Here is a 24,154-nt window from a genome sequence, read left to right as displayed (position 1 = left end):
TGCTAGCCCCAGCAGAGACCGCAAGGCCCAGCATGACTCCACCAACAATTCCCTATTTTTTCTTCTTCACCCACCCCATTAGTTAGGTAGTCCTAAGCCTAAAGCGTTATCAGAACAGTGTAGTACCAAAAAACCCAATGATACTGCAATACTCGACACACGCCTCACCTTAAAGTTCACCAGACGACTCCAGCAAAACGCAGCCTGCCTGCTGCCACCCCGTACTCTGCACAAAAACCCAAAGCAGACACATGCCCCAGCACACAGCACTCACCCTCCCGCTGCCGTTCACTGAAGAGGACCCTGGTGGCAGGGGAGCCCTGGGGGGATGAGGCCAAGCAGAGGGAGCCCAGCAGGCAGCCCTGCTGCAGCCAGGAGTGGGGCACGAGAGCCCCAGCGCCTCCCCGGGGAGAAGCCACCGGGCAGAAACCCAAACCCCAGCTCCCTGCTCACATTCCCCACATGCCTCCTGTCTAAGAGGGATAACACACAGCCAGGAGGCAGCCCAGAAGTCAGGCAGAACCAAAACCCACCTTCCCCCATCCCAAGCGAGACAATGGACTCCAACCTCAGCCCACAAAGCGCCTTTCCAAACATCGTGGCACCAGAATCCTCCACGTGATCTACAGTGGTACACAAGTCTTTTTAAAATAGGTACAAGATCACCAGCAATTGAAAATTAGGATATTTAAAAAGCACAGAAACGTTTAGTGTGTTTGATACCCATGTGTTCCCACTTAAATCAACATCTGGCACTCGGAGAGATGGAAATCTGGACTCCTCTTGAACAGAGCCTTTTTTAATTTTGACAGATGGAATACATTTCGCTACATATGGCTTCTCCGGTTTCTCTTTGTATTACATCCAGCTTAGAACACAAATAAATTTTGGAGGTTTAGAAACTTCAAAATCACATCGTGCAAACCGATCGCTAGCTCTGCTTTGTGTTTATGCGCACCAAATTGTCAGTGGAGGTTCTCTTTTAGCGACTTACTGACTGCACATTGTACACTCATGAAGAAATCAAGTGCTCTGCTCGTATGCTCTAAGGACTGCTAGACTACACATCCTGTGCAAAACCACGTACAACTATTTAAAACCCTCATTACTATTGACACTCATTACTACTGACAATAACTCTGAAAATTATTCAGCTGCACCATGCTTGTAAGCTGTAGCATCCAGACATTCGAACTTCACACAGGAAGCCTGGCTCACAGAAGAACTCACGCCACGTTAGCAGGTTAGCCCATCTTCTATCTGGCAGGCATTTTCTCTGTTCAAAACCTCTCATAAAACACTCTGAGACTGTTTTGCATCAATTCTTATTTTCTTGTGTCTTCTCAATTTGGAAACGTGCACAGGACATTGTCCCACAGAAGAGAACTTTTACCCATGTAGAAGAGTAGACTGCAGTGTATCAAAAGAAAACAACTGATCTAGGTCTGAAGTCTGGCTGAGAAACTACTCCACTGTATGTGCAAGGACTCTTCCTAAAGTGATCCTAAGGCAAGGCAATGTTTTGATCTGCTTTGTTGTACTGCTTACAACTGTGCAGTTTACAATAGTGACAGTATGTACTGTTTGGCATGTTCTTGGTCTCACCTTTTAGCCACACAGAAGAGTGGCAACAACAACAAAAAAAGGATTGATACTGTCACAGATAGGTATGGAAAAGACCTAGAAATATTACAAGTGTCACAGACCACATGCTAACCTTTATTTCCTCGTAAAGCTCTCCCACTGCTGACAGCTACATCTGCTGTTACTTGTTTCACCACCAAAAAAAAAGCTGCCCCTGTTACCTAAAGTCCTTGGGACCTCTACCTCTGCAGCAAACAGCATGCTATTTGCTCAAAGAGATCACTCAGGCATTTACAGTTTCGATTTCTGTACATAATTTTAAATTGAATTTTGTACACACGAGTTAAAACCATTTTTTTACGAAATTAGAATTTATTCTTCCACTTCCTGCCCATGCAAATGTAAGGCACTATAAGATATTATATTAAGTAACCACTTTTTTTATTTTTGCACTTCCTCATGAGCTTCTGCAATTACATCCCCCTGAGATGCCGACCTAACTGATGTAACCAGAAAGGTCTGCAGCACGACCCAAGCAAAAGGGTTACTCTTGGCTCTGTAACTTCAGTTGTATTTCTGTAGGCAGTGAGAGCTGGATATTTTCCTCTCCTTTTTCACCCACAGCAGGTTATCAGGATGCAGTTTGCTTTTAAGACTTGAGAATGATTCACCATAGGAAAAACTTACGGATAACTTCAGTCATACTGTTCTCTGCATGTAGTACGGACAGGAGAGATGCTGACTAAGTAACGTTTGAGTATGAAGATCGTTAAGAAGCTAAGCCTGAACAACTAAAATCTATCAATCCCAGGACACTGCCAACAGCTCAGCTGGCACATTGGCTATTCGGTGGCCAACATTTTAACAGAATCATAGGGAAGAACAAAGCTATCCAAAGCTCACCCAGCCCAAGACAGACAGGATTGCTATTTTCTAGTTGCCACCTTCCTAACGAACATTACATTTAACCCTGCTTTCCAGAGATTTTAACACTGATATTCCCCTCCAGTCCCCCTCAAAAAATATCAAGCTATCATTTCCATAACTTCAGTTCTTAATTAAATTACATGAGATGTGTTTGGGCAATGTAAATGAGACACTCCGGGTAAAGAACCTAACCTCTCCTATATTAACAACCTGTAAGAGCTTTGATAATTACAGTTATGTTACTCACACATAGATAAGCACTCCCTCTAATTTGGCAAGTACTCATTAAAGACCAGTTGCATAGGCCTAATTAATGTCAGGTCTTCGGCAATTGACCCTGCTGCGCCGCCAGCCCAGCACCAGCGCTGCACCTCACGCATTGCTACCACTTCTCCTGCGAGCTCCCTTCTTGGCTTTTTTTTTTCCCCTTTCAAAAAAACAGTCCCAGATAAAAACTTCAGACCAAATCTAAGGAAGTGAACTTTTGAAGTTCTTATCGGCAATTTGGGCTGTAGTTAAATAAAAACACATGGGAAAATCTTAACATTAATTACAATGCAAGAAAAAAAAAAACAGAATTGGAATTACTATTAGAAAACTAACATTTGTAATACAAAACAACCACTTTTTAAAAAAAGAAAAAAACAACACACTTTAAGTGTACTAACCTAATCAAGACAGTCTGATTTCGACACATTTTTCCCTGGTCTCTGCTAGGAAGGACTGCAACAACTTCTTAAGAAATCTTTTAAAACCTCTGCAAATTTACTGAGAGATTTGGATGAAATGTATTTGAAAAGTACGTTTGATGAAAACTCACTACTCCAATATGACTACCCTAGAAGAAATGCTCTAACACCAGATCCTATCCTGCAATAAGTCTTGCTCTAGATAAATTATTTACTTTATATAAGTTCAAAAGATGCAGTCAGACTTGAGAAATAAATACACTGTTGACTAGAGGCTGAGTAGAACAGCACATCTGCTGTCATCTCCAGAAAAGCGAAGAATCAGAAACGTGGAAGCACTACTTGAATGCCTCCAACCAACTCCTAGTGGCATGGACCAAGATGCACACGTGTAACTCACTAGCGTCCTGCACGTCACCAGCCTTCAGCTCGGAAATGGGCTGTTCTGCAGCCATACACTGCGAACGATAAGCTTAACACAACAGCAGAAGTGTAAAACAGGTAACTGCAAACTTACAAAGTTGCGCAGCCTTCTATGTTCACTTATACTGTATCTTACTCGCTTCTTCTGTGCTATTTTCCACGCTGCCTTGCCAGGTAAGTTACAAACTCGCTTTCCAGTCCTGAACTCCAAGGGCAGAAAGCCCAGACCTAAGTATTTTTCAAAAGTCCCTCCTGGACGAGCTACGTGAGTCTGAGCAAGAACAAGACAACCTCCTTGGCCACACACCTCCTAACGCCTTGGCCGTGACTGAACTGAGCAGCCTCGCCATGAAGACACGGACCAAGAGCATCTCAGCTGGGCGCTTGTGGCACGGCAGGCCAGGGGCTGGAGCACGGTGGCACCGTTTGTGGGGTCCGAGAGCATTGCCCATGTTCCCGTTTCTGCGTTCTCCTCCGAAAGTAATAAGCAGACAGGTTAGGTACACGTGCTGGGCTCTGACAGCTCAACAAGAGCTATTCCAGACAGGGTAAAGCAGCCACTTCCCTGCCTTACCCGCATCCCCGTGTGACAGAACTCCGCCCGTTACCTGCAGGACAGATGCCTATCGACTCAACTTGGGTTTCACAGCACTGAACTACAGAGAAAATCAGCAATGTAGAAAACCCAAAGTGGCACCAGTGACCCGCTCAGACAGCCATTCTCACTAGGCCTTCTGACACAGGACACGCAGCAAACTAGGCTCTCAGTGGAGGTGTTCAGTGGTTAACACACAATTGAATGCTACCGAATTTAGAGATGAGTTCTTTCAAGCTATTGCACTTTGATCACTATGAATCCATACCAAAAAGAACTTCTATTATTTCTTCCATCAGATCAACACAACTACAAAGAACTAGATATTAGATTACTTCCATCAGATCAATGCAACTACCTAAAAACAACAGTTCAAGGAACAGATTTACAGAAAGATAAACCTTAGAAGGGATTTTAAAAGAGTTTATTCCCATTACAACGTGGCACGTTTACTGACATAAGATATACTAAAAACAAATTCAAGTTAATCACGTCCTTCATGCTAGAGAAGGAAAGAGATGTTCTAATCTACGTGGCCTATTCTTCCTGTTCTATGTGCACGCAAAGGGATTCAATCCTTCCTAAAAGCAAATAAATTGCAACAAGCGCTGACAGAAGGTAAAAGCCGGTCTTTATTTATTTTAGCAGCGGGAGCAGACAGCTCCCTCCAGCACTTCTCCACCCCCCGCTCCGCTCGCAGCGAGGCCCGTCCCAGCAGGACCCCCTGGCCCGGGCAGCCCCAAGGTTGCAGAGCACGCTGACACTCCTGCCACGAGGTCTGCATCCCATTTCCCCTTCCTGTTTCTGCAGGATATTTAAATGCTCACATATTCGCTACAGCTGACGTGAAGGACTGCTTATTGCTTTTGTAGATGCATACTTAAATATAATAGTGAGTGCAAAACAGAAAATCCTTCACCAAACTGACCGCCTCGCAGACTGCACCCTGCACCAGGGCTGAACCGCCCGAAGTCGGGAATTGTTCCTAAAAGCTTGAGTTGGGTTTTGAAAAAATCCCAATTTAACAGACTGTCCGTAAAAGTTTTTCACCAAAACGAAAAACCAGCAAACAAGCATTACAACAGCCACAACTTGCTCTAACATTCAAGCCAGACAAAACAAAGGCAAAAGCACTCGTGTATCAGGGAACGCCAGCGACAAGGCAGCCGCCCTCGTGCTGCAGGCCCCCCACGGCACGCAGTGCTGCGGTTACACCTACACCGAGGACTCCTCACACAGGTCCCTTCGAGGAAGACATGCCACAGCCAACAATTCTACTCAAACTACCCCTTATATGCTTTGACTAAGAACAGTGATTTGCAGCTGCATTTCCATGCTTTCCTCTAACTCTCGCCCATCATCTGTCCTGCAGCTGGGCTCTCAGGAAGTGCACTCTCTCTGAATGCAAAAAAAAGAAAATCCAGCCACAGTGGCAGATAAGGACAAATAAGCGATCTCAAGAATATCAACTTTCTACTGATGAATTTAAAGATTGCAACAGGCTAAAGCTTCGTTGTTGTTGTTGTTTTTTCCCTAGAGAGTTCTTACAATTAATTACTCACATCACAAGCAACACAATTCTGCTCTATTATTTATCAAGATCACTGTCACAGCAGGTATGTTTCCACATCACTTAAACGTACCTGTCCTTTCTAATGATTTAGGTTTAAAGTGATCAAAGGGGCTGCTGCAGTGCATACTTCATCTAGTAAGAAATGATTCTTTAGTTACAAGAAGAAAAAAAAAAAGAAAGCCTGTTCCAATAACCTCTGAAACTGAAATTCTCATTGTTTAAAGATAAGGAGAAAGTATTATTTCACAACACTATCTGGATATAAAAAGACAGTCCAGGAATTCCTGATTATACCAAAAGAACTTGTCAGCACAACTCCATTTTTGCTACCCAGGGACTGCTCCAAGGCCCCTCCCTATGCAACTTCTTCATTCGAGGGATGACAGCAACACACCGCAGGAGAACTGCGAACACACTTCCTCGCTAGCTCGTCGGTTTGTCCACGCTTCAAGAACGGGAGTCACGAAGCACATGACTGCTGAGAGATTATTTTCAAAGCTTCAAAGGAAGAGTGCAATTAGGGAAAAAAACACATGCAGCAAAACATGATTGCAAGTTTACAAAACTGTGCTCAAATTCACAGCCGTTTCTATTGCCCTTTCAGAAATAAGCTCCTAAACCTCAGGTTTCCACACGTGAGCTGATCTGATCTGACCCAAGTTCACAAACACAGAGACACAAGAAGGCCACCCTTGCTTCAGGTTTTCTAATCCAACGATTTCTTTATTTGCTGGGAAAAAAGATGACTTACTACGAAATAACACACCGCGCGTTTGAGGGGATCTCTGTGGCCATTATCCATCATTGCACCAGCAACAACCCATGCTACCTTCATACGCTTTGCACGTCAACTAACAACCCCTTCTTGGATTCAGCATGCATTACGGGGGTTGGACCCGACGATCTCCTGAGGCCCCTTCCAACCCCTACAGTTCTGTGATTCCCAATTTCACATCAACGCCAAAAAGTGATTGACGTGACCTTCTGAGAGGCAGACAAGCAGGAAATCCACGACTCTGAAGATGGACGTAGCAGTGTTTTGAAAGATTTAAGTTGTTCCCTGCGAAAAAAGGGATTTGGTGACTCAGAAACTCTGATTCATCTACTTCCTCCCTGTCTTCTCTGTGGCTATAAGTACAACGTAAGTAAACGATGACACTTCCACACAGTGTGTGCCTCCTGACAGGTTTATTTAACCACTCCAACAGGTACACTGATGGGAAGGACCGGGACTACACCCACCTGTTCAGCAAGGTCAGGAGGCAGCCGCGGCTCTGCCTTGCTGTGAGCCGAGGGATACAGCACAAGGGCGCTGCTCCCTCCAGTAACGCTCAGACCTATAAAAGCCTCGCTCTGCATCACTGTGTGTATCGACCCTCGGTAAAACCACTGCAGCCAGCCCCATCGAGAAGGCTTCCGAGTGTTTGGATTAGGGAAATCGCATGAACACATCCAAATGGACGGAGTTACAGAAGTAAATACTAATGCATAATGAAAGCTATCAAGCGGGTGTTATTTTGCTTTTTGGCTTTTTAAAACCAGAAGTTGTGCAGGATCTTTGCTTCACGACTTTAACCACTTCCTAGCACTTGAAGCCTGGAAGAACGCTTTGGTGGCTTCAAGAGACTTCGCCAGGAGGCTTTCTGCAGTTCCTCAGCGGGGGCAGCATCAGAGGCTGCAGGGAGACCACAACGCGTTAGCAGACCCTGACACGGTGCCTTCTGCAGCCTCTCTCCTTGAGGGAAGAGGATCGAGGGGGGAAGAAGGCGATACGGTGGAGATTCAGAGCAACTTGGAAAGAGCAGCACCGTGCACACGGCTTGAAACGTGTCCCAGCTCCTTGCCTTCCGAGACGCCTCCTATACTCAGCATATCAATAGCCAAACAGAACTGCGTTTAATCGCACAGCTCTGAGGTTAATTAAGGCAGTGCGGGACCCCGCCGCCACCAGGCGGCTGGGGCAGCCCCAGAACCCGCTGCCGTTCCCTCAGGAGGTGCCCGGCGCCTTCCCCTGGGCCTTCCCCCGGCAGCAGCGCCCCCCCCCCCCCCCGCTGCCCTGAGGCGGGCAGTGCCGGGCCCCAGCCCCAGCCCGTCCCCTCAAGGGGCCGCGGCACCCCCGGGCGGGCCGCCCCCAGCCCCGCGCCCCCAGCCCCGGCACCTGAAGCGCGGCGAGTCCTTGAGGCACTCCTCGAAGTCCACGGCCACCCTCATGCTGCCGCCCGCACGCGCGGCCCCGCCGCCGACGCCGGGCACGGGGCGAGGCCGGGCGGGGCCCGGCGGCTGCTGAGGGGACGCCGCACCGAGCGCCCCTCTGCCCTCCTCCCGCGCCCCGCCGCGACTGACGGCCCCGCTGACCAATGGGAGGCAGGAAAAGGGGGGCTCGGCCAATGAAATGTAACTGTAGGCGGGGCTTCGCCGTAGCGGAGTAGGGGAGGGGGGTGACGGCCGAGCCAAGGGGAAAGGGGGGCGGTTTGACCAATCGCAAAGCGCGAGGGGAGGGTGTAACAGGGAGGCTGGCCAATAACTGCGCCTCTCGCAGGAAGCAGCCAACCGCCGGGCGTCTCGGGGATCGCTTCCGCATTGGGCCTTAAAAGAGTAACAGCCGGGCAAGCCAACGGGGAGACCGCCGTAAGCCGCTCACCCGTTGGCCAGCTCCGTTGCCACGACGACCCGAAAGACCAATGGCAGCGCTCTTAGGCAAGGAAGGGGCCCGCCCCCGCGCTGCGATAGGCCACGCCGCCTGTCGATCGCGGCGGCGGCGGCGGGAGGCTCCTATGGCGGTCGGCCCGGGGGGCCCGGGCTTGTCCCCTGAGGCGGGCCCCGCCCCTCAGCGCGCCCCTCACGGGGCCCTCGGCGCCGCGCCAGCCCCCAGCTTCCTTCCTCCGCCTGCGGAGCGGGCAGAGGCGGACCCCAAGTTACGTAGGCAGTACGGAAACCAAGGACTTTTATTTATTTGGTGACACTTAACACTGTTTTCAAACAGAATAGTTACAGTTGTGAGGTGGTTTCGTAATACAGACCACAAAAAAGCATGTTACAGAAACAAAGAATTCCTGTGAGATACACGAGTTCAACACCACAGACAGCTGCAGAAAAAATATTTGGGCACACTAAGTGCCCAACACAGTGTAAAGCAAAACAAAACAAAAGCAAACCACCAAAAAACCTTCAAGGACAAAAAAACCTTAAGGACAGGGTTAAGGCTGTTATTTGCAAGTGATCTTCCTCCTGGAAGCATTCTGGAAATATTTTCCCTAAACAGGATGGAACTTGAGGGCTTAAATAAATCTGTGTGAGAAACACTGCAATGCCGATGCTGTGGATTTCCATTTCCACGTTGGTGAGGGCTGCGTGTGTTTTGTTTCCTCTTTACACCGCTCTTTACGCTACAAATGAGCTGTTACCGTATCACCACAAGATTAAAACCTGCATGCAAATGAAAGAAGAAAGGCATGTCCTCTCCTTTGTCCCTACTCAGCAGGGAGCTATAATTAATATTTCCAAAATAGAAGGAAATCAGACATTCCTCTAAAAACAAACCAAAATAGCTATTAAGAAGATCTGCAGTAACTGCAAAGTAAACTTATCTATTTTAGCCTTTAAAATACATGAAGGGTTAAGCCTGGATAGAAATCAGGTGAACCAGCCTCTCATCTAGAAGCAGCGTCAGGTACATTGGGTTGCAGTCCAGGTGAGTCATACAAAGTACGAAGAGAATTTTTGCTAGCACTGAAGAAAGTGAGGAGGACAACAAACCTTTATTAAAAGACATCACTAAAACCAAAGAAGTTCCTATCCAAACTGCATCTAACTGAAACCTGGGGACTTCGTTGCACAGCAGAAGAGCGATCACCCAGACTGCTTAAGATCTGAAAGATGAAGGGAACCTATACATTCTGAGATTCATTTGAAACTACCTTCATGTATTTATGTGCACTCTACCTTCCTCAAGGATACATACCCAGTTCATCTAGGATTTTGGAAATCGTTACAGGAAAGAACTTGACTGAAAGTTAACAAAGGAGGGGGGTTTGTTTGTTAAATTAAATGCTTTGCAAGCATTGTAGGCTACAAGGAACTCACACCAAAAATTAAATAAAAACAAGGTCTTGGGCACAAGAATTGTAGTGGGGAAGAAGGCAGGACATTAGCTCACGCAAGAGCTTTCTGATGGTTTCTGCTTTAATTATGGATACTTTATCACAAATTAAGAGTAATCTGTTTTAAAGCATCACATAAGACAACTGTGTTACCCACACGCATTGGTCAAATCTTGACCCTCTCAAGCTCCAATCCAAAAGCCACGCAGCTTTGCCTACTGCCACTACTCTCTCATTAGGACTTTGTGCCTTAGCTAGGGCAGACCATCTGAAATGCAGGCTGGTCTGCAAAGAGCTTTGCACATACCAACAATCTGAACTCTCAAAGCTAATACATAAAGGGTGTAAATTTTGAAACACTTTGAGAGCCAAGTTTAAAGCTACAATAAGAGACTGTAGGAGTCACAAGCATCTAATTGCTTACTCTTTGCCCCTGCATACCTACAGAAATTGATACAAAATTTTTGACACAAGAAGCAGCAATCTCCATACTGCGAAAGTAGCATCATCACACTGCACCAAACCAGGAGTTCAACTTTTTCTTGTGAAAAGACAATACTGATTTTAATTCAGGCCCTTAAGAGATCAAGTATCCGACAACTGACAACCATGTTGTCTATAAGGAGGAGATATTTAGGAAAGGCACACCATTTAGCAAAGCTCACAGATATCTTTGGCAATACACCCATTCTAATTATTATTCCTGTGTAAACCTTGCAAGTGACAGCATTCTACTGCTTTATTCACTCTCACTCTCTCTGGGATTTCATGAAAGCTCACACTTGAGAATGCAGGTAACTGTAAAATAACTTTCATTCCTTTATTCAAACTTCACATATACAGTGGACAAAGAGACATTTTAAAATAGATCCATATAATTATATGGATTTTTGCAACATATCAAATTCAGACCAAAATTAAGATATACACTGTATTCCATAATCAAGCTAAAGCTTAAGTGTATACTTCATTGGTGTAATAAAACCCAGGAGCTATTTTGAATACTAGAACATTCACTAGTCAAATTCCATTGAGTGGGAAGTTGTTTACAGCAATGTGGAGGTTCAGAATCCCTCTTTACAAGGGCTACACAACCACATCGTAAACAACATAACTGAATTAGGCAGTTTCCTTTCTAATCTTCCAAACAGCTTTCATTTTGCAAAAGCAGCTGCTGTAAGTAACTTACTTGGATGCGGAAAGATTTAGACCAGTGGTTTTCAGTATGCAGGTTACAAACCCCAAACAAGCAGATCACCAGCAGTTATCTTCACATAAAGAACAGACAGAGCCTAAACTCAGCCCATCTTCACAGTCCTGATGTGGATTTTCCTTATGGATGGGTGTTTTTCTTCAGGTGCTTGTAGCACAACTCATCACGCAACTGGAAAGGATCAAAAGCTTGAAGCAAGAGCCATAAGAAGAACAGCTGATGTCGTTTTAAGAGAAAAGTCAGAGGGAAATTTCATGTTCTCAAGATAAACCAAGAGAGCTCCAAAAAAACATCCAGTGGAAGAGAAAATGCGTTAAATTCAAAGTTCAAGTTAGCACGCTTCCAGTGTAAAACACTCCCTCCACCAGATGTTAGCACTGCCTTAGTCAGAAGCAAATAACTGATTCCAAATACAGGTCTGAAAAATACAGCTTTTCTTCTTGAGATTGAGGAAGTACAGGTAATTATACACTGAAATCTAGATTAAGAGGTCAAAATTGTTTTTAAGAAGTTCTAAAACTTGCATAATCCCTTTTTATACTGCTTAACACATCTGATAAATAGCTTGCGTGTCAATCTGATATATGCTGTACCGTTTAGCTCTTGAATCCTAAACCCCTCCATAAGGGATACCACACCTAGAGCACTGTCAAATAAATAGTGAAAAAACAGAGATAGTGTCTGTGTTTCAAAGCATGAAGAGTAACAGTACATTATGCAAGATAATCAGCATTATACATACAGGGAATGCCATTCTGGTCGAACAGATAATAAAGCAGTATTCTCCGTGAAATACTAGGCACAAGAATAAATCAATCAGACAGGTTTTTTTTCTGCCTAATGGACAAGTCTAAAATTAACATTCTTGGCAATACAACATTGTAACTGATATGCTTCTCAATATATAAGAGCCTTAATTGCAAAAATCATGAAGCAGTGTTTATATTTGTGTCTTTGACAAGCAGTTACAGTTCTGGACAGATTTCTTCTACGCTGCGTGCTCTACCTTCCAGCTGGTCTTGGGTAGCATGTGCTGCATAAGAAAGATTACAAAAATAGGTAACTATAAGTAACACTCATTGAATATGTAAAACAACAAAAACAAAACACCGCACAAATATATTCCTGAAATCACCTTTGCTTCCCCAAAGGCAATGTTTGCAACCCATCTTAGCAACCTACATGCTTTTAGTTTCAGAGTACTGAAGCCTCCAAAATAATTATTTCACCCTCATGTTTTGAAGAGATAGCCAATACTACCATTCCGCACACCACGCACGGAATTCTTGACAGCCTTGGAATCAGGAGTATTTAACCCAAGACTTAAAAGAGATCGATTTGCAGAACATATGAGGTTCCTGAAATGCCACTAAGCATAGTACTATTCTGGTCAAATTTCAATTCCAGATGAGACACTTTAAAAACAAAATAATCTAATAAATGAAGTAGCACAGTCTGACGTATTGTTCACCAAGTCTTCAACTCACATTTTTGAACTAAAGAACAGTGATAAATCAGAGAAGAGGTTCCTTCTCATCAGTTATTTTCACATGAAAAAGCCTGCTGACAAAGGCTATTTATACACGTGTCTATGTGAATATGTGCATATGTATACACACATACATACATACGCTAGAAAATTCAGCTACATAATACAAAGATCAGAAAAAGCCACATCCAGATGATAACCTTAAAGCAAGCCAGTTAGGCTTGTGCATGAGTTATACTCGGTCCCAACTGCAGTTTCACAAGCGAATAGCGTATGCGCCACACAGAAACAATTTAGGCATGACCCCAGTCTTTGCACATAAGTCATCTTCAGGGCGCTGCTCACCATGGTTAAGAAAACACAATGTATTCTGTATCTATCAAAGTCCAAAAGAGCACACCCAGTCAGCTGACAGCTAAGCTGATCAGCAGTACCTGAGTAAGTTTATCATGGTTGCAATAATGCTAAATGAGCCATAAGCAGAGAACAATAGTTTTACTGCTTGTCAGGTGAACTACTACAGATCACACCCTTGTCTCTCCTGAGGAGAGATACTTTTGTGTAGCAGAAGACAGGCCTGCATGTAAATCATTATTCTTAAATCAACTTAAATGAAGAATCTTTCCTTCAGTGATTTCAAATTGAATTTTTAAAGGAAAGGTGTTTGCAGAGAGGAGCAAAGGTCACTATTTTGCAGGCAAAGCCTATTGCGTTGTTCATGGAGTCATAAATAGGGAATAGCCAGAGAAATTCCGGAGAAGCTGAAATGCTGAATCAACCTAAATGCATACTGCTACAACTTCAGCTTTCTTTTCCTCCCAAAAGCTTGACTGGTGTAACCCACATGCACGGGGATAAGGTACAGCTAAAGGCAAGAAAGGAACGACCCATCCATATAAAATACTTGGTAGCCAAGGATGAAAACAAGGGCATAAATACACAAATAGTTCTCACCATTACTGACTGGACTGGTGATCTTCATTTCAATCAGCAAGAAATCTCATTCTGTAACCAAGAAGCGCAACTTACATTAGCAGACTTTGTGGTAAATGACAGAAGCCTTCTTAAAAACTTGTCTCAAATCCTTAGCCCCTTCCTCAGCACAGACATAACAAAAAGGACAGTTTGCAGAGATCAGGATAATACTGCTAGCTTTATTGAAAAACAGATGGGATTAGAGGGTAGAAAGAAGCACTGGATAAGAGAAGCAAATAACCTCGAAGGGATCTTCACAGACCAAACGCTTCCAAGCGACAAGAGGGTTTCAAATTGTCCCCAGAAAAACCCAGGAGCCAGAGGAGCCCTAGAGTCACAACAGACCACTGCGAGATACCGCATGTCACATCTGTATCTGAAGCGATCATCACTACCATGGAAGTCATGCTGTTCCACTGGAATAAACAGACACTGCACACCAGCTCTCACTTGCGTGGATTTACACTCTCAGACATAACAGGTGAGTGGTAGCTACATCACTAGATGATCTCTAACTTCAGAAGATTTGAAATCAATTGGAAGAAATTATCAATACAACATGCAGTAAAAGACAGACACTTCCTCTGCACTTAAACACAAACAGAGCTGTTAGTTTAACAGACTGAAGACAAAATAAGCCAGAGTCATTGCCTGCATCATTGCCTGCACATTCAGTGCAATACACTGAAGAAAACTCTCCTTCTCTGCTAAGAAAGCACTTTAAAATACAATGATTTGAAGTTGAAGAGCTCTTTGAAAGCTATCCAGATGAATTACAGACTTTCCACACAGCTTCAGAAAGATCCAAGAGCATCCTAACACACTTAGAGTCCTAAGGAGGCAATTTCAGAAACAGATTTATTAGCATTTTGATCCACTTCCATGAAGGAAACGAATAAATCAAAATACTGTTTAAATATCCAATTGCCTGGCACGACCAAAAGTACAGATTAGAAATGAATCCAAGCAGCAAATTTTAAAACCAGCTATTTCAGAAATGTTCTGTAGCTCAAAAATCTGTAATTAACATTTATGAGAGATTCTTTTGTGCCCCCGAATAAAGGTGAGAGAATAATCAAAAGATCTCCAAAAAGTTATTCCAGTAAAACTTTGGCATTAACACAGTTACGTTACTGAACGCTTATCATCTCGATGTAGGAATTGCTTAAAACATGGGCAGTGACAGAAGACAGTTGCTTATTGACAGCTTTGACCAGATTCCCTTGTCCTTTGACCAATCCTGCACACTATCATTCAGTTCACTAGCAGCTACAAGAGTGAGACCAGTATTGAACCTCAGAAGAACTGATCAAGTACAGAGAACACAAACCGGGATAGTTGATGTAGAGATTAGGAGATAATGAAACGCCAGGGCTTGTTAAGCAGAATAATACAAAAACAGAAGTGAAGAACTGAGAACCACATGGAGTTAATGGAAAGTATTTCTATAAGCCATGGCAGAGGTGAACCAGTTAGTTAATGGACTGATAAACTGGCAAACATTACATTTATGGAATCTATTGGCCATGAGCAGTCTGAAATAGATAATTACCAGTTGTGGTTCAGAAGCTGGTTATGAGGCAAGGTGGAATGGACTTCAACAATAGAGATGGAAAAATGCTGCAAAGGTGTGCCTTCTGTCCACTGGAGAATGCAGCTGGGGAGCGGAGTTGCCTCTGTTTTACAGCAGAGTGCAGAGAGATGGCAGCTTCAAGCCATGGAGAAAGGTCCTAAGGTTGCCTATTGGAGCCCTCCTTTCCCCTGGAGAGTGAAGTTCTAGTAAATAGCCATTATAAGGCGTATTACAAATTACTGTAGAAATCCAGGCCATTAATGGGTCTCAGACATGTAGCAAGTGACCCTCTCAAAGCAAGTATGAAGGCATTAGCCCTTCCATAAGAAATAATGGAACACAAGCGTGCAATCCACAAAACTTTAAAAAAAAAAAAATGCAACTTGGCAAATCACCTGTTTATTTTGTGGAATTTAAACTATATGTAGAAGAGTTTCTAGTTCACGTGGTCGTGCAAAGCGAATGTGAACCAATTTAAACCCATGCAGCATCTTCCCAAGTCTTCAGGCTGTTTTAATGTCTCTAGTTTTGCCAAGCAACAGATGAAGGAGGCTTACAGACTTCAGATTCATCACCACTTGTCTCATTAGCAAGAGATGTCTGGTTTTTTTAATGCCAGAAACCTGTTCAATGTGCCGTTCCACACAGAGGTAGGTACTGAACAGCTGTAGTTATTCACCAGAAGGCCTGGTGAATACATAAAAATCAAAGACTTTGTTACATAGTCCCAGAGAGAAGCTAAAGATGGCAGAGAAGGTGTCACCCTCTATAGTTCTAAGAGATTGCTATCAAGAGACGGCTCTGCAGCAGGCTTCAGAAACAGCTCCCAGCTAAGAGTCCTAGACTTTCTTCCAGCAGCTGTGTTAAAAGGGGAGGCTGAGGTTCTCATCCCATACTGTAAGACTGAACATTAATGCCTAAGGATAAATGATACTGAACTCCTAACAGCATAGTTTTAAGTTACCGTGAGACAGGCAGACATTCATCAGACACACTGCTCTGAACAGGGAAGAAGCCCTCATGCTAGCTGCCCACTGCTGACTACAGGATGGTTTGGGAGCAGAATGGGAAGCACACCACAACACAAGGCCAGGCTCTCCCTTGTGGCCACAGCTTTAAACGTCCTGCACAGGAAAACTCCCCTACAAAAAAGGATGCTGGCAACTTCACCACCATGACTCAGTTATGCTGTGGAGATACTACTGGCCTGAAGCAGAGGTGTTTGTTTTTCTGTTGTGCTATAACAAACAGAAGCCCACGTGTTTAATTAACAGTGCTGATTGTTTTGGTACCACACCACAAATCCACCTATCATGACAGCACGCAGTACTGCACATTGAGCGTTACATCTATACCGCACCCTTTCTATTCTCACACTTGAGCATATTCACCCCAACAGCTGAAAGGATCACCAAAAGTTAAACACAGCTTTTGATTAATCAGCACCTCACCATGTTCAGTAGCTTCTGTATTCATCGTTTCTACATCTGCAGCATCACACATCTCTTCATCATCTTCAGCAGGTAATTCTTTTGCGATGAGCTGTCTTGCCAGTTTGATGTTTCGTCCTTCATTGTAGTGCATTTTTCTCTTCATTTCAAACTGCTTCTTTTTTTCTGTGGACAAAAAGTGCAGTTTGATATTTTAGAATAAATAAATAAAATCACTTACTTCCTCTTCAGAAAGGCATGAGCACCAACTGCTTCCTAGGTCAGGTTTATTCCTACCATGATAGTACATCGTTTTTATGACCAAACAATCCTTGTGTTTTTTTTTAAATAAGTCTGACTTATGAAAAGGGTAGTAATTAATGGACTGGAATGGCTGAAGGGCTTTTAAAAGAACCTGTCTGCAAGTAAAATGAAGTCTGAATGAAGAGAAGCATCCAGTAATGTAAAATTTCCAAAGTTTCACAACTCTTGTTTCTAACCAGACTTAAGGACAAGTCAAGATGTACTGGTGGGACAACAGATGAACTTCTGCAGGTGTCCAACTTGACTACTGGCCAGCCACCAAAGGCTAGTTGTAAGAGAGATGTTTACCACATGTAGAAGAAAATATTTTCATCTTTCCCCGTGGCTTGAAACTTATCTTTGCTTCATACACCCAACATTTCCAAAGCAGGTCTCATAGTTAAACTCGGTTTATTGGCAGCCCCAACACTACTTCTCTAACACAATCCTGAAACTTCGGAAGTATTGCTGCTTGTCTGTTTCTTCAAAATGTTCTAGCCCAAGCTAATGTAAAGTAACATCTCTGTTGAAGATCCATGAGGAAATTTTCTTCTGATTAATTGTAGATTTTTTTCTCATTTGAGAAGTCTAGCTTTCTTAAGAGGAATTCCCATACAATAAGCTTCTGTACAAGGGTGCTGCCGGTAACAGCAAATTGCTCTGTATATGTAGATCCCCCCAAACCAAACAGTCCTGACTGAACAACCAAACTGTTCATTTATAATCTTTTACTTTCCCTTCAAAGACTATGTATCTCCATTTTCAAATGACACAGGCTTTGTCAGATAGTAAGAAATATTTGGGAAGATAAAGTACTGAAAAATGAAACTACTTGTGTGTGTGTGTGTATGTACATGTATAAAAAACACCAACTTATGCCTACCTCGTTCTTCAGGTGTTAATTCTTCATCCTCATCCTCCTCCTCACTGCTTTCCTCTAGCCTTGCTATAATCTTAGGTCCCCTACCTTCAGCTGCAGCTGCCAGTCTACATAAAGCACACAATACAAGATTCTGAGCATGGAGATTTTCACTATATAAAATACACGAAATTCCACAACACACATACAAATATAGCAAAAATAACGAACAAAATTTATGTATACTAACAAGACGCAAGAGATTTTAAGTACCAGTGGAACAATCAATGCAGAAAACTACTCTGAAAATAGCAAAAATTCAGCATCTAGAGAAAACAGCAATACCTTTCCAAAAAGGAAACCACTCCAGGAAAAACAAAGTGATCTTTAGTCAGTTTTCTATTACAATACTTACTTTTTACTCAACACATCTGCTTTTAAGGGCTCATTTGATTCTGAATCACTCACTGCATCTTCATCGTCATCTCCTACCATGCTTGGAAGGCAAAGAAAGAAAGCGGCCTTTATCAATAATTTGCTGCTTAAAAATTCATTGATAAAATATTCAAGACATTTCAGTGCTCAATTAAAAGACTCCTGCAATACTTTATAAATTGTCATTTATATCAATATTTAATTTAAATTGGAAAGCTGTTATTCTAGCACATAGATGTTAACTAAAAATGTCAGTACAAGTCAGACTTACTAATTCCACTGAAAGACAAAAACCTGAGACATATATACGTAGACCTAGTAATACACATAGACCTCCCCAAAATTTACTTTGGCAGTACATCTTGATAGCTATAACCCTTTATTTAGAAGCTCTGTATATTCACACACATTGTATATAGCCAATAGAATTGCACAGTCTGTCAGGCGATCATCCATAACGCAGTTCTGCAGCAAAACTATGTCACCTGCCATTATTTAGGACAGCAGTTCAGCAAACCTACCTGTGATACGGAGTACTAGGTTCATCTATTTTCATCAAGCCATAATCTTTGCCTGCTGGGTGGTACGTAGCTATGATGTTCATTTCATCCCACTTCTGGGATTTTTTTCTGAAATAAGAAAGAGAAGCCAATGCTTTGGATCTTCTAAAAACAATTTGTTCTGTTTGGCCACAGAAAATGAACACGGAGAATGTCTTTGAGCCTCTCCTATATACTATCCAAAAGCACATTGTTATGACACACAGGCATGTTCAAAGTATAAACATGGTTATTAAACACTGCCCCGTACATACTTCTGTTAAGTCACGACAAATTACCGTCGTGACTTGACTTTCCCTAACAAGTCACGGTAGTTAAACGAACTCAGTGCTATACAAGTACATTGTGCATATCTGCAGGAGACTAGCACTCTTGTTCAATCACAGCCCTATTAACTGTCTGCTTTTGTTACAAGTTAACCTAAAATCATTCTTCCTCTTATTAAAACCCACAATGCTTGCTGCAAAAAGCCGCCTTACCTCTGCTCAGTGAGCCGCTACGATTATAAGCGAAACTGGTGCACAAACACCATAAAGCAACAAATAACTTCCTGCAGTAAAACAGATTGGACTGAACAAGCTGGTAATTAATACTGCTTTTGTCACCCTAAATTGGAATCTCAAAACCGTACTGATTCACTGGTGTAACTAAGCCACGAGAGTTTCACGCTTCACACAGCTAGCCACCAGCGATGGTAGGTTATTTAGGATTTCCTCAGTTAATCAGAGAACGTACCGCTTTATGTACATGTGCAGAAACAAAAGCCTACCCAGAGTGACACAGGCCAGAAGTGTGTAGGCCAGAAGGAAAGCAGCTGCCCTGTGGAGAGGGGAAGAGCCACAACTCTACTGATCTCAAAGTGACTGAAAGGTTTAGTCAACAGCACCCACCAGGTTCCACATTTTCTCTAAAATGCTAGTGCAAGCACCACAGGAGGCGGTCTTTCCCTTAGACTAAGCCAAGAAACATAACATTAGAACAGCAAAATAATCCCATTGTTTAATATTTCTTTATGCATTAAGGTATTCATGAAGTGTTGGAAAATTACTGCTTAGGGAACCAAATGTTACAGGTTTGTGTTTTCTTCCAGGGGTGGGGTGGACAGTTGGCTGAAAGAATTTAGTTTAGTTACCCTTATTTAAGCGTAGACTGTTCCAATAATAAATTACAAGATTTAAAATATATATTCAGGTTCAATAAAACAACTGCTTTTAGACAGAATACCACCTGTAAAACAAAACTGATTATGCAAAATTCCAAGTACAAACTAAGTTTACCCTTCATGGAAAGCACTGCATAATACAATCGAAGAAAAATTAAGAGAGAAAAAAATATAGAAGTGGAGGAGCTGATGCTGAACCCCACATGCCACAAACTTGTACTCTAGAACTGCATACCAATAAGCTTAATCACCTTAGCATATACTAACCACGTCTTATGTGAAGTTTCCTATCTATTTGTCACTTTGTCCCAGCTGCAACACCAAGATTGCAATCTGAGCAGGCAGAACATGAGTCAGATTGCCTGCTCCAGCAGGGTGGGGAGTCATGAGCTTCGTGATTACAAAGCAAGAGCCCTAGTCCAGGAACACCAGTAATTCAAACCTACCTATTTAAGATTCTTAAAATGACCAGTTAAACGTCAGCTAAACACCTGCTTAAAGTCCATGTACGAGGAACATCAGATGATCGAGGAACATCAGATGATCGTATGGTTATGTATCGAGTGCCTCAGTCACAGCAGTCAGACGATGGTATGTATGCTGCAGGGAGGGGCCTGGTCGCAGAGATGTGACCGATGGGAGATGCTCCCACCAGGTGCCTTTGTGCTCCCTGCACTTGCCCAGAGGACATCCGGGGTTAACCCACCTGGGCTCACAACGCCAAACCTAACAGTAATATTGGAAACCTTGGAAAAAAATCTTTCACATGCAGTAGTCTTGAAACTAGACAGTCTACAGCCAGCAATTCATTATCTTACAAACACAAGACTGAGAAATATTTTAGTGGTTTCTTTTTTCACTCATTTCTTTAGATTCCAACAGTAAGCACCTCAGCTGTGGAACACCTCCCAGAGCACGATTTAAAATTCAGCTAGGAAAAAAACATCATTAGTGGCAAACAGACAAACGGGTCATTTCACCCCTTCGCATAAAAAGCTGTCACAGGAGGGTGACTAAGTGCTCTAAAAGCACACACCTCCCTTGACTGCCTCCAATTTGGCATGCTTAGGCATGCCACAGCAGCATAACATTAACGATAAAGCTTAGGAGCATCACAGGAAAACGCTTCCTGACATGACTTCAGGGGGCCAGGTTCACGTGTCTGTATCTGAGAAATATGAAATCTAATCTTCCTAAGTAAAATCAGATTTAAAAGATGAGAAATTCCCGAAGTGCTCACTGTATTCTTTCACATCCTTAAACATATAAGTAACCATTTATTTTGAGACCACACCTTGACAGGTCAGTTTCTGCTGTATCACTCGAAGGAACACCTCTCACACCTCACTTGCTCCTACCATAGCAGAGTCTTGTCTGTTCCAACACAGCTGCTGGCAGGACTATGCTGCAAACCAGATCAGGGAATTAGAGTCTGCCAAATACACGAACACACTTAGTTACTCTGTAAAATGCCAGATCAGATCTCTCAGATGCTCTAACAGGAGCTTTAAGGCAAAAAAAAAAAAAACACATACCAGCATTGCCAAGAACGTATCTACCACAAAGCCATCATCTCAGCTCTCAGGATGCTGTTCCAGTGATGTCCCAGTTTCACAAACTTCTCTTTTGCATCGTATCTTCATTAAGGAAGTTTTCCAAAGAATTTCACCATCACTAACAACAGTACCAGGTCGATAATGATGCAAATACATGAGAGCTCTTCTGAACACGGTACTTTACAAGATGACAGCTGACACAATGAGTTCCTTTATCTGCAGCTATTTTTAAAGGAAAGTCAGGTCTGACTTTCAGTATTAGAAAGAAGTATGGAGGCTGCTGATTGAGGTGCACAAAGAAAACAGACACCTTAATTCATAAGCCACTTTTCAGTCTGAAAGGAACATCACAGCTGTACTGCTTCTAATTCTTTTAGAATACAAAATGATTTTGCTAAATTCAGAAGTAACACTGATGTAATGAAGTCGCCAACTAAAAAAATAATATCTGCATACAAACTAGCTTTAAATTCCCTATTCTGATCTTTCCAGGAAATCTTCTAATGCAGTGTGCCAGGTTCAGACAATGTGCTTTAACTTGCAAGGCAATTTCGGAATTAATCTAATAACGCATTCACTGACTCACATCAGTAAATAGGAAATACAAGCTGGATTCCCGTCCGCTTAACTGCTTACCCCCAACTATACCACATACTCAGCTCATTAGCTTATAGTCTTATTTCTCATCATTCTTCATGATGGTAGAAGAGATTGCAGAAAATGAAACAGAGGCCCCTAACAGCCAGTTTTACTTTACACCTGGTGTGATAATAAGTACCTCATGCTTATATTAAAACTAGAGGGGAAAAAAAAAAAACCCACACAACTTCTGTGTACTGTATTGCTACTTACATTCACTTCCTTCAAAAATATCATGCTGTTCCTCCAGTTGTAATAATGTCTCTCTGGAAAGCAGGAGCCTTTACCACAGGCAGTACAGCAAGTGAAAAACTTTTAGTTCCTACCTGGCTGACTTACACTAGGCAAAGAGGAAAAGGAACATTACCATAACAGAAAGGAATCTGCATGCACGTTTTATTTGATGATTATTATTCCTCTCCCTGCAATACCAAGTGAGGTCCCAAATGAAGAAAACTGCCCAAAAAAATTCTATAAACACGGGTTCGGGTCCAGCTCTGGTCATCACAATGCAATGGAGTCTCAGAGAGCTGGCATCGCACGCCAAGCGCCCAAACCAGGCAAAAGGCAAGATTTCCACTGGTCAAGGACAGGGGCCCAGCTCAAGACCACCCCGCGGGTTTCTGGAGTAACTCAGCGCCTTGCTGCTGCACATTCTCAAGGCTGTTCTCTTGAGCAATGCCGAGCACATCTGCCGTATAGTTCAACCCAAGGCGCCCTCTGTCCCTGTGGACGCACTTTTGGTTACAGATAAGCTCCTTCTGAGAAGAATAAGTCCCTCACGGTAAAGTGCGTTTCCCGAAGCGTAAACCATCCCCGTAGCGACTCTAGAGCCGCCCCGTTTGTAGACGTCTTTTCGAACAGCGGCTCCCAGGCAGCGTTACCCCGGTGAACGCGCCACAAGGCGCAACGCGCCGCACCCCCAGCTCTGCGCTGCCCCTCCGCAGCCGGGCCCCGCGGGCAGCCGCCACTCGGTCCCCTCGCTCCCCTCGCCGGGGCAGCCCCGCGGAGCCAGCAGACCCCCAGCACCCCCCGGCCCCCCAGCGCCGACCCCGGCCCTAAAGCAGCCCCCAGCCGCCTTCAGGGCCCCGCTCCTCCTCCCCTCCGCGGCCTCACCCGTGCTCGTCGTCGTCGCGGGCCGGGCTGGCCCGCCTCGCCCCGGGGGCCGCGCCGTCCCCCGCCGCCTTCCCGCCGCCCTTCTTCAGGATGCCCTTGATGGGCCCTCGCCCCGCCGGCGCCCCCGAAGCGGAGGCGGCCGGCACCGAGGACACCGAGGGCGCCTCCATGGCCGAGCCGCCCGCCTCCGGTCCGCGCCGCGGCACCGCCCCGCCGCACCGCGCCGCGCCTCACAACGGCCGGCGCCGGGCCCCACCGCGGCCCCTGGCGGCCGGCGGACCGCCGCATCCCGCCCGCCTCCCGCCCGCCTCGCGGGGCCCCGAACGCCTCACGGGGCCCCGGCCCCGCGGGACGGGAGCCGAGGGGAGGCCGAAGCCCGGGGGCGGGGAGGAACAGGGCGCTCTGCCCCCAGAACGTAACGCGGCCGCCAGCCGTCATCCGTCCGGGCTGAGGGTGTGGGGGAGCTGCGTCACTTCGTGTCACCGGGGTCCTGGTGTGGAGGGATAAGGGCGTAATGCCCCTGCTGGTCGTGGTGGCTGGGGGGACTCCCTCCTGTCTCGCCCCCATCCTGCCCGTGAGGTGATGGATCCCCGGCCGCAGAGCCGATGGCCGCAGCATCCCCACCGTTCACTCAATGGTGATGAGGTGCCAGGCACCTGCTGCATGGCGAGGGCACGGCCAGGATTTTATTCGGAGGACGTGGCACAGAAGAGGTGGCCATGGACCAGGTGGCTTCCAGCAGGCTGTCAGCCCGATGACATTTGTCCACAGCGAGCTGGAGAGCAGAAGCAACGAGTGCCCTGAGTCTCTCCTCTCCCTCCCCGGGGTGGGTTTATTGAAGTTTCTCCCAGCACAATAAAACCCAGCTGTGTGCAAAGGCAGTTTGGCTTTGTACAGGGCTTCCCAGCACTCCTACAACTGCTTACAGGGTGCCTTTTTGTACCACACCAGGA

General features: G+C 44.6%; 2 protein-coding genes across 8 annotated transcripts in view; both read right to left on the bottom strand.

Moving 5' to 3' along the window:
• ACAP2 (ArfGAP with coiled-coil, ankyrin repeat and PH domains 2) overlaps positions 1 to 8,147 on the bottom strand; it is a 65,444-nt gene extending 57,297 nt beyond the window's left edge. For 2 of the 4 annotated variants that reach the window (XM_083849117.1, XM_083849116.1), the window contains exon 1: positions 7,950 to 8,146. In XM_083849117.1, coding sequence (XP_083705243.1) covers positions 7,950 to 8,002 — 53 coding nt within the window. In that variant the 5' untranslated portion in view covers positions 8,003 to 8,146. Of the gene's footprint in view, positions 1 to 7,949 lie in introns of all 4 variants that reach the window. The other 2 variants (XM_083849115.1, XM_083849118.1) reach the window with 2 other exon arrangements.
• A 574-nt stretch (positions 8,148 to 8,721) lies between these two features.
• On the bottom strand, positions 8,722 to 23,427 carry PPP1R2 (protein phosphatase 1 regulatory inhibitor subunit 2). Of its 4 annotated transcripts, XM_083849177.1 has the most exons (7): positions 23,202 to 23,424; positions 18,690 to 18,797; positions 18,149 to 18,229; positions 17,758 to 17,861; positions 16,593 to 16,757; positions 13,548 to 13,598; positions 10,687 to 12,137 (listed from the first exon to the last, which is right to left on the bottom strand). In XM_083849177.1, the coding sequence occupies exons 1-6, from the start codon at positions 23,369 to 23,371 to the stop codon at positions 13,594 to 13,596; spliced, it is 633 nt and encodes a 210-aa protein (XP_083705303.1). In that variant the 5' UTR covers positions 23,372 to 23,424; the 3' UTR covers positions 10,687 to 12,137; positions 13,548 to 13,593. The 4 variants fall into 4 exon arrangements, with proteins under 4 accessions (XP_083705302.1, XP_083705303.1, XP_083705301.1 ...); XM_083849176.1 differs by lacking the exon at positions 13,548 to 13,598 and having other exon boundaries at positions 8,722 to 12,137; positions 23,202 to 23,425; XM_083849175.1 differs by lacking the exons at positions 10,687 to 12,137; positions 13,548 to 13,598 and adding an exon at positions 15,124 to 15,329 and having other exon boundaries at positions 23,202 to 23,427.
• Between the last annotated feature and the right edge of the window lie 727 nt (positions 23,428 to 24,154).

The sequence above is a fragment of the Anser anser genome, assembly GCF_964211835.1.
Source record: "Anser anser genome assembly, chromosome: 9".
NCBI classification, from domain to species: Eukaryota; Metazoa; Chordata; class Aves; order Anseriformes; family Anatidae; genus Anser; species Anser anser.
This window is presented reverse-complemented; position numbering and strand designations above follow the sequence as displayed.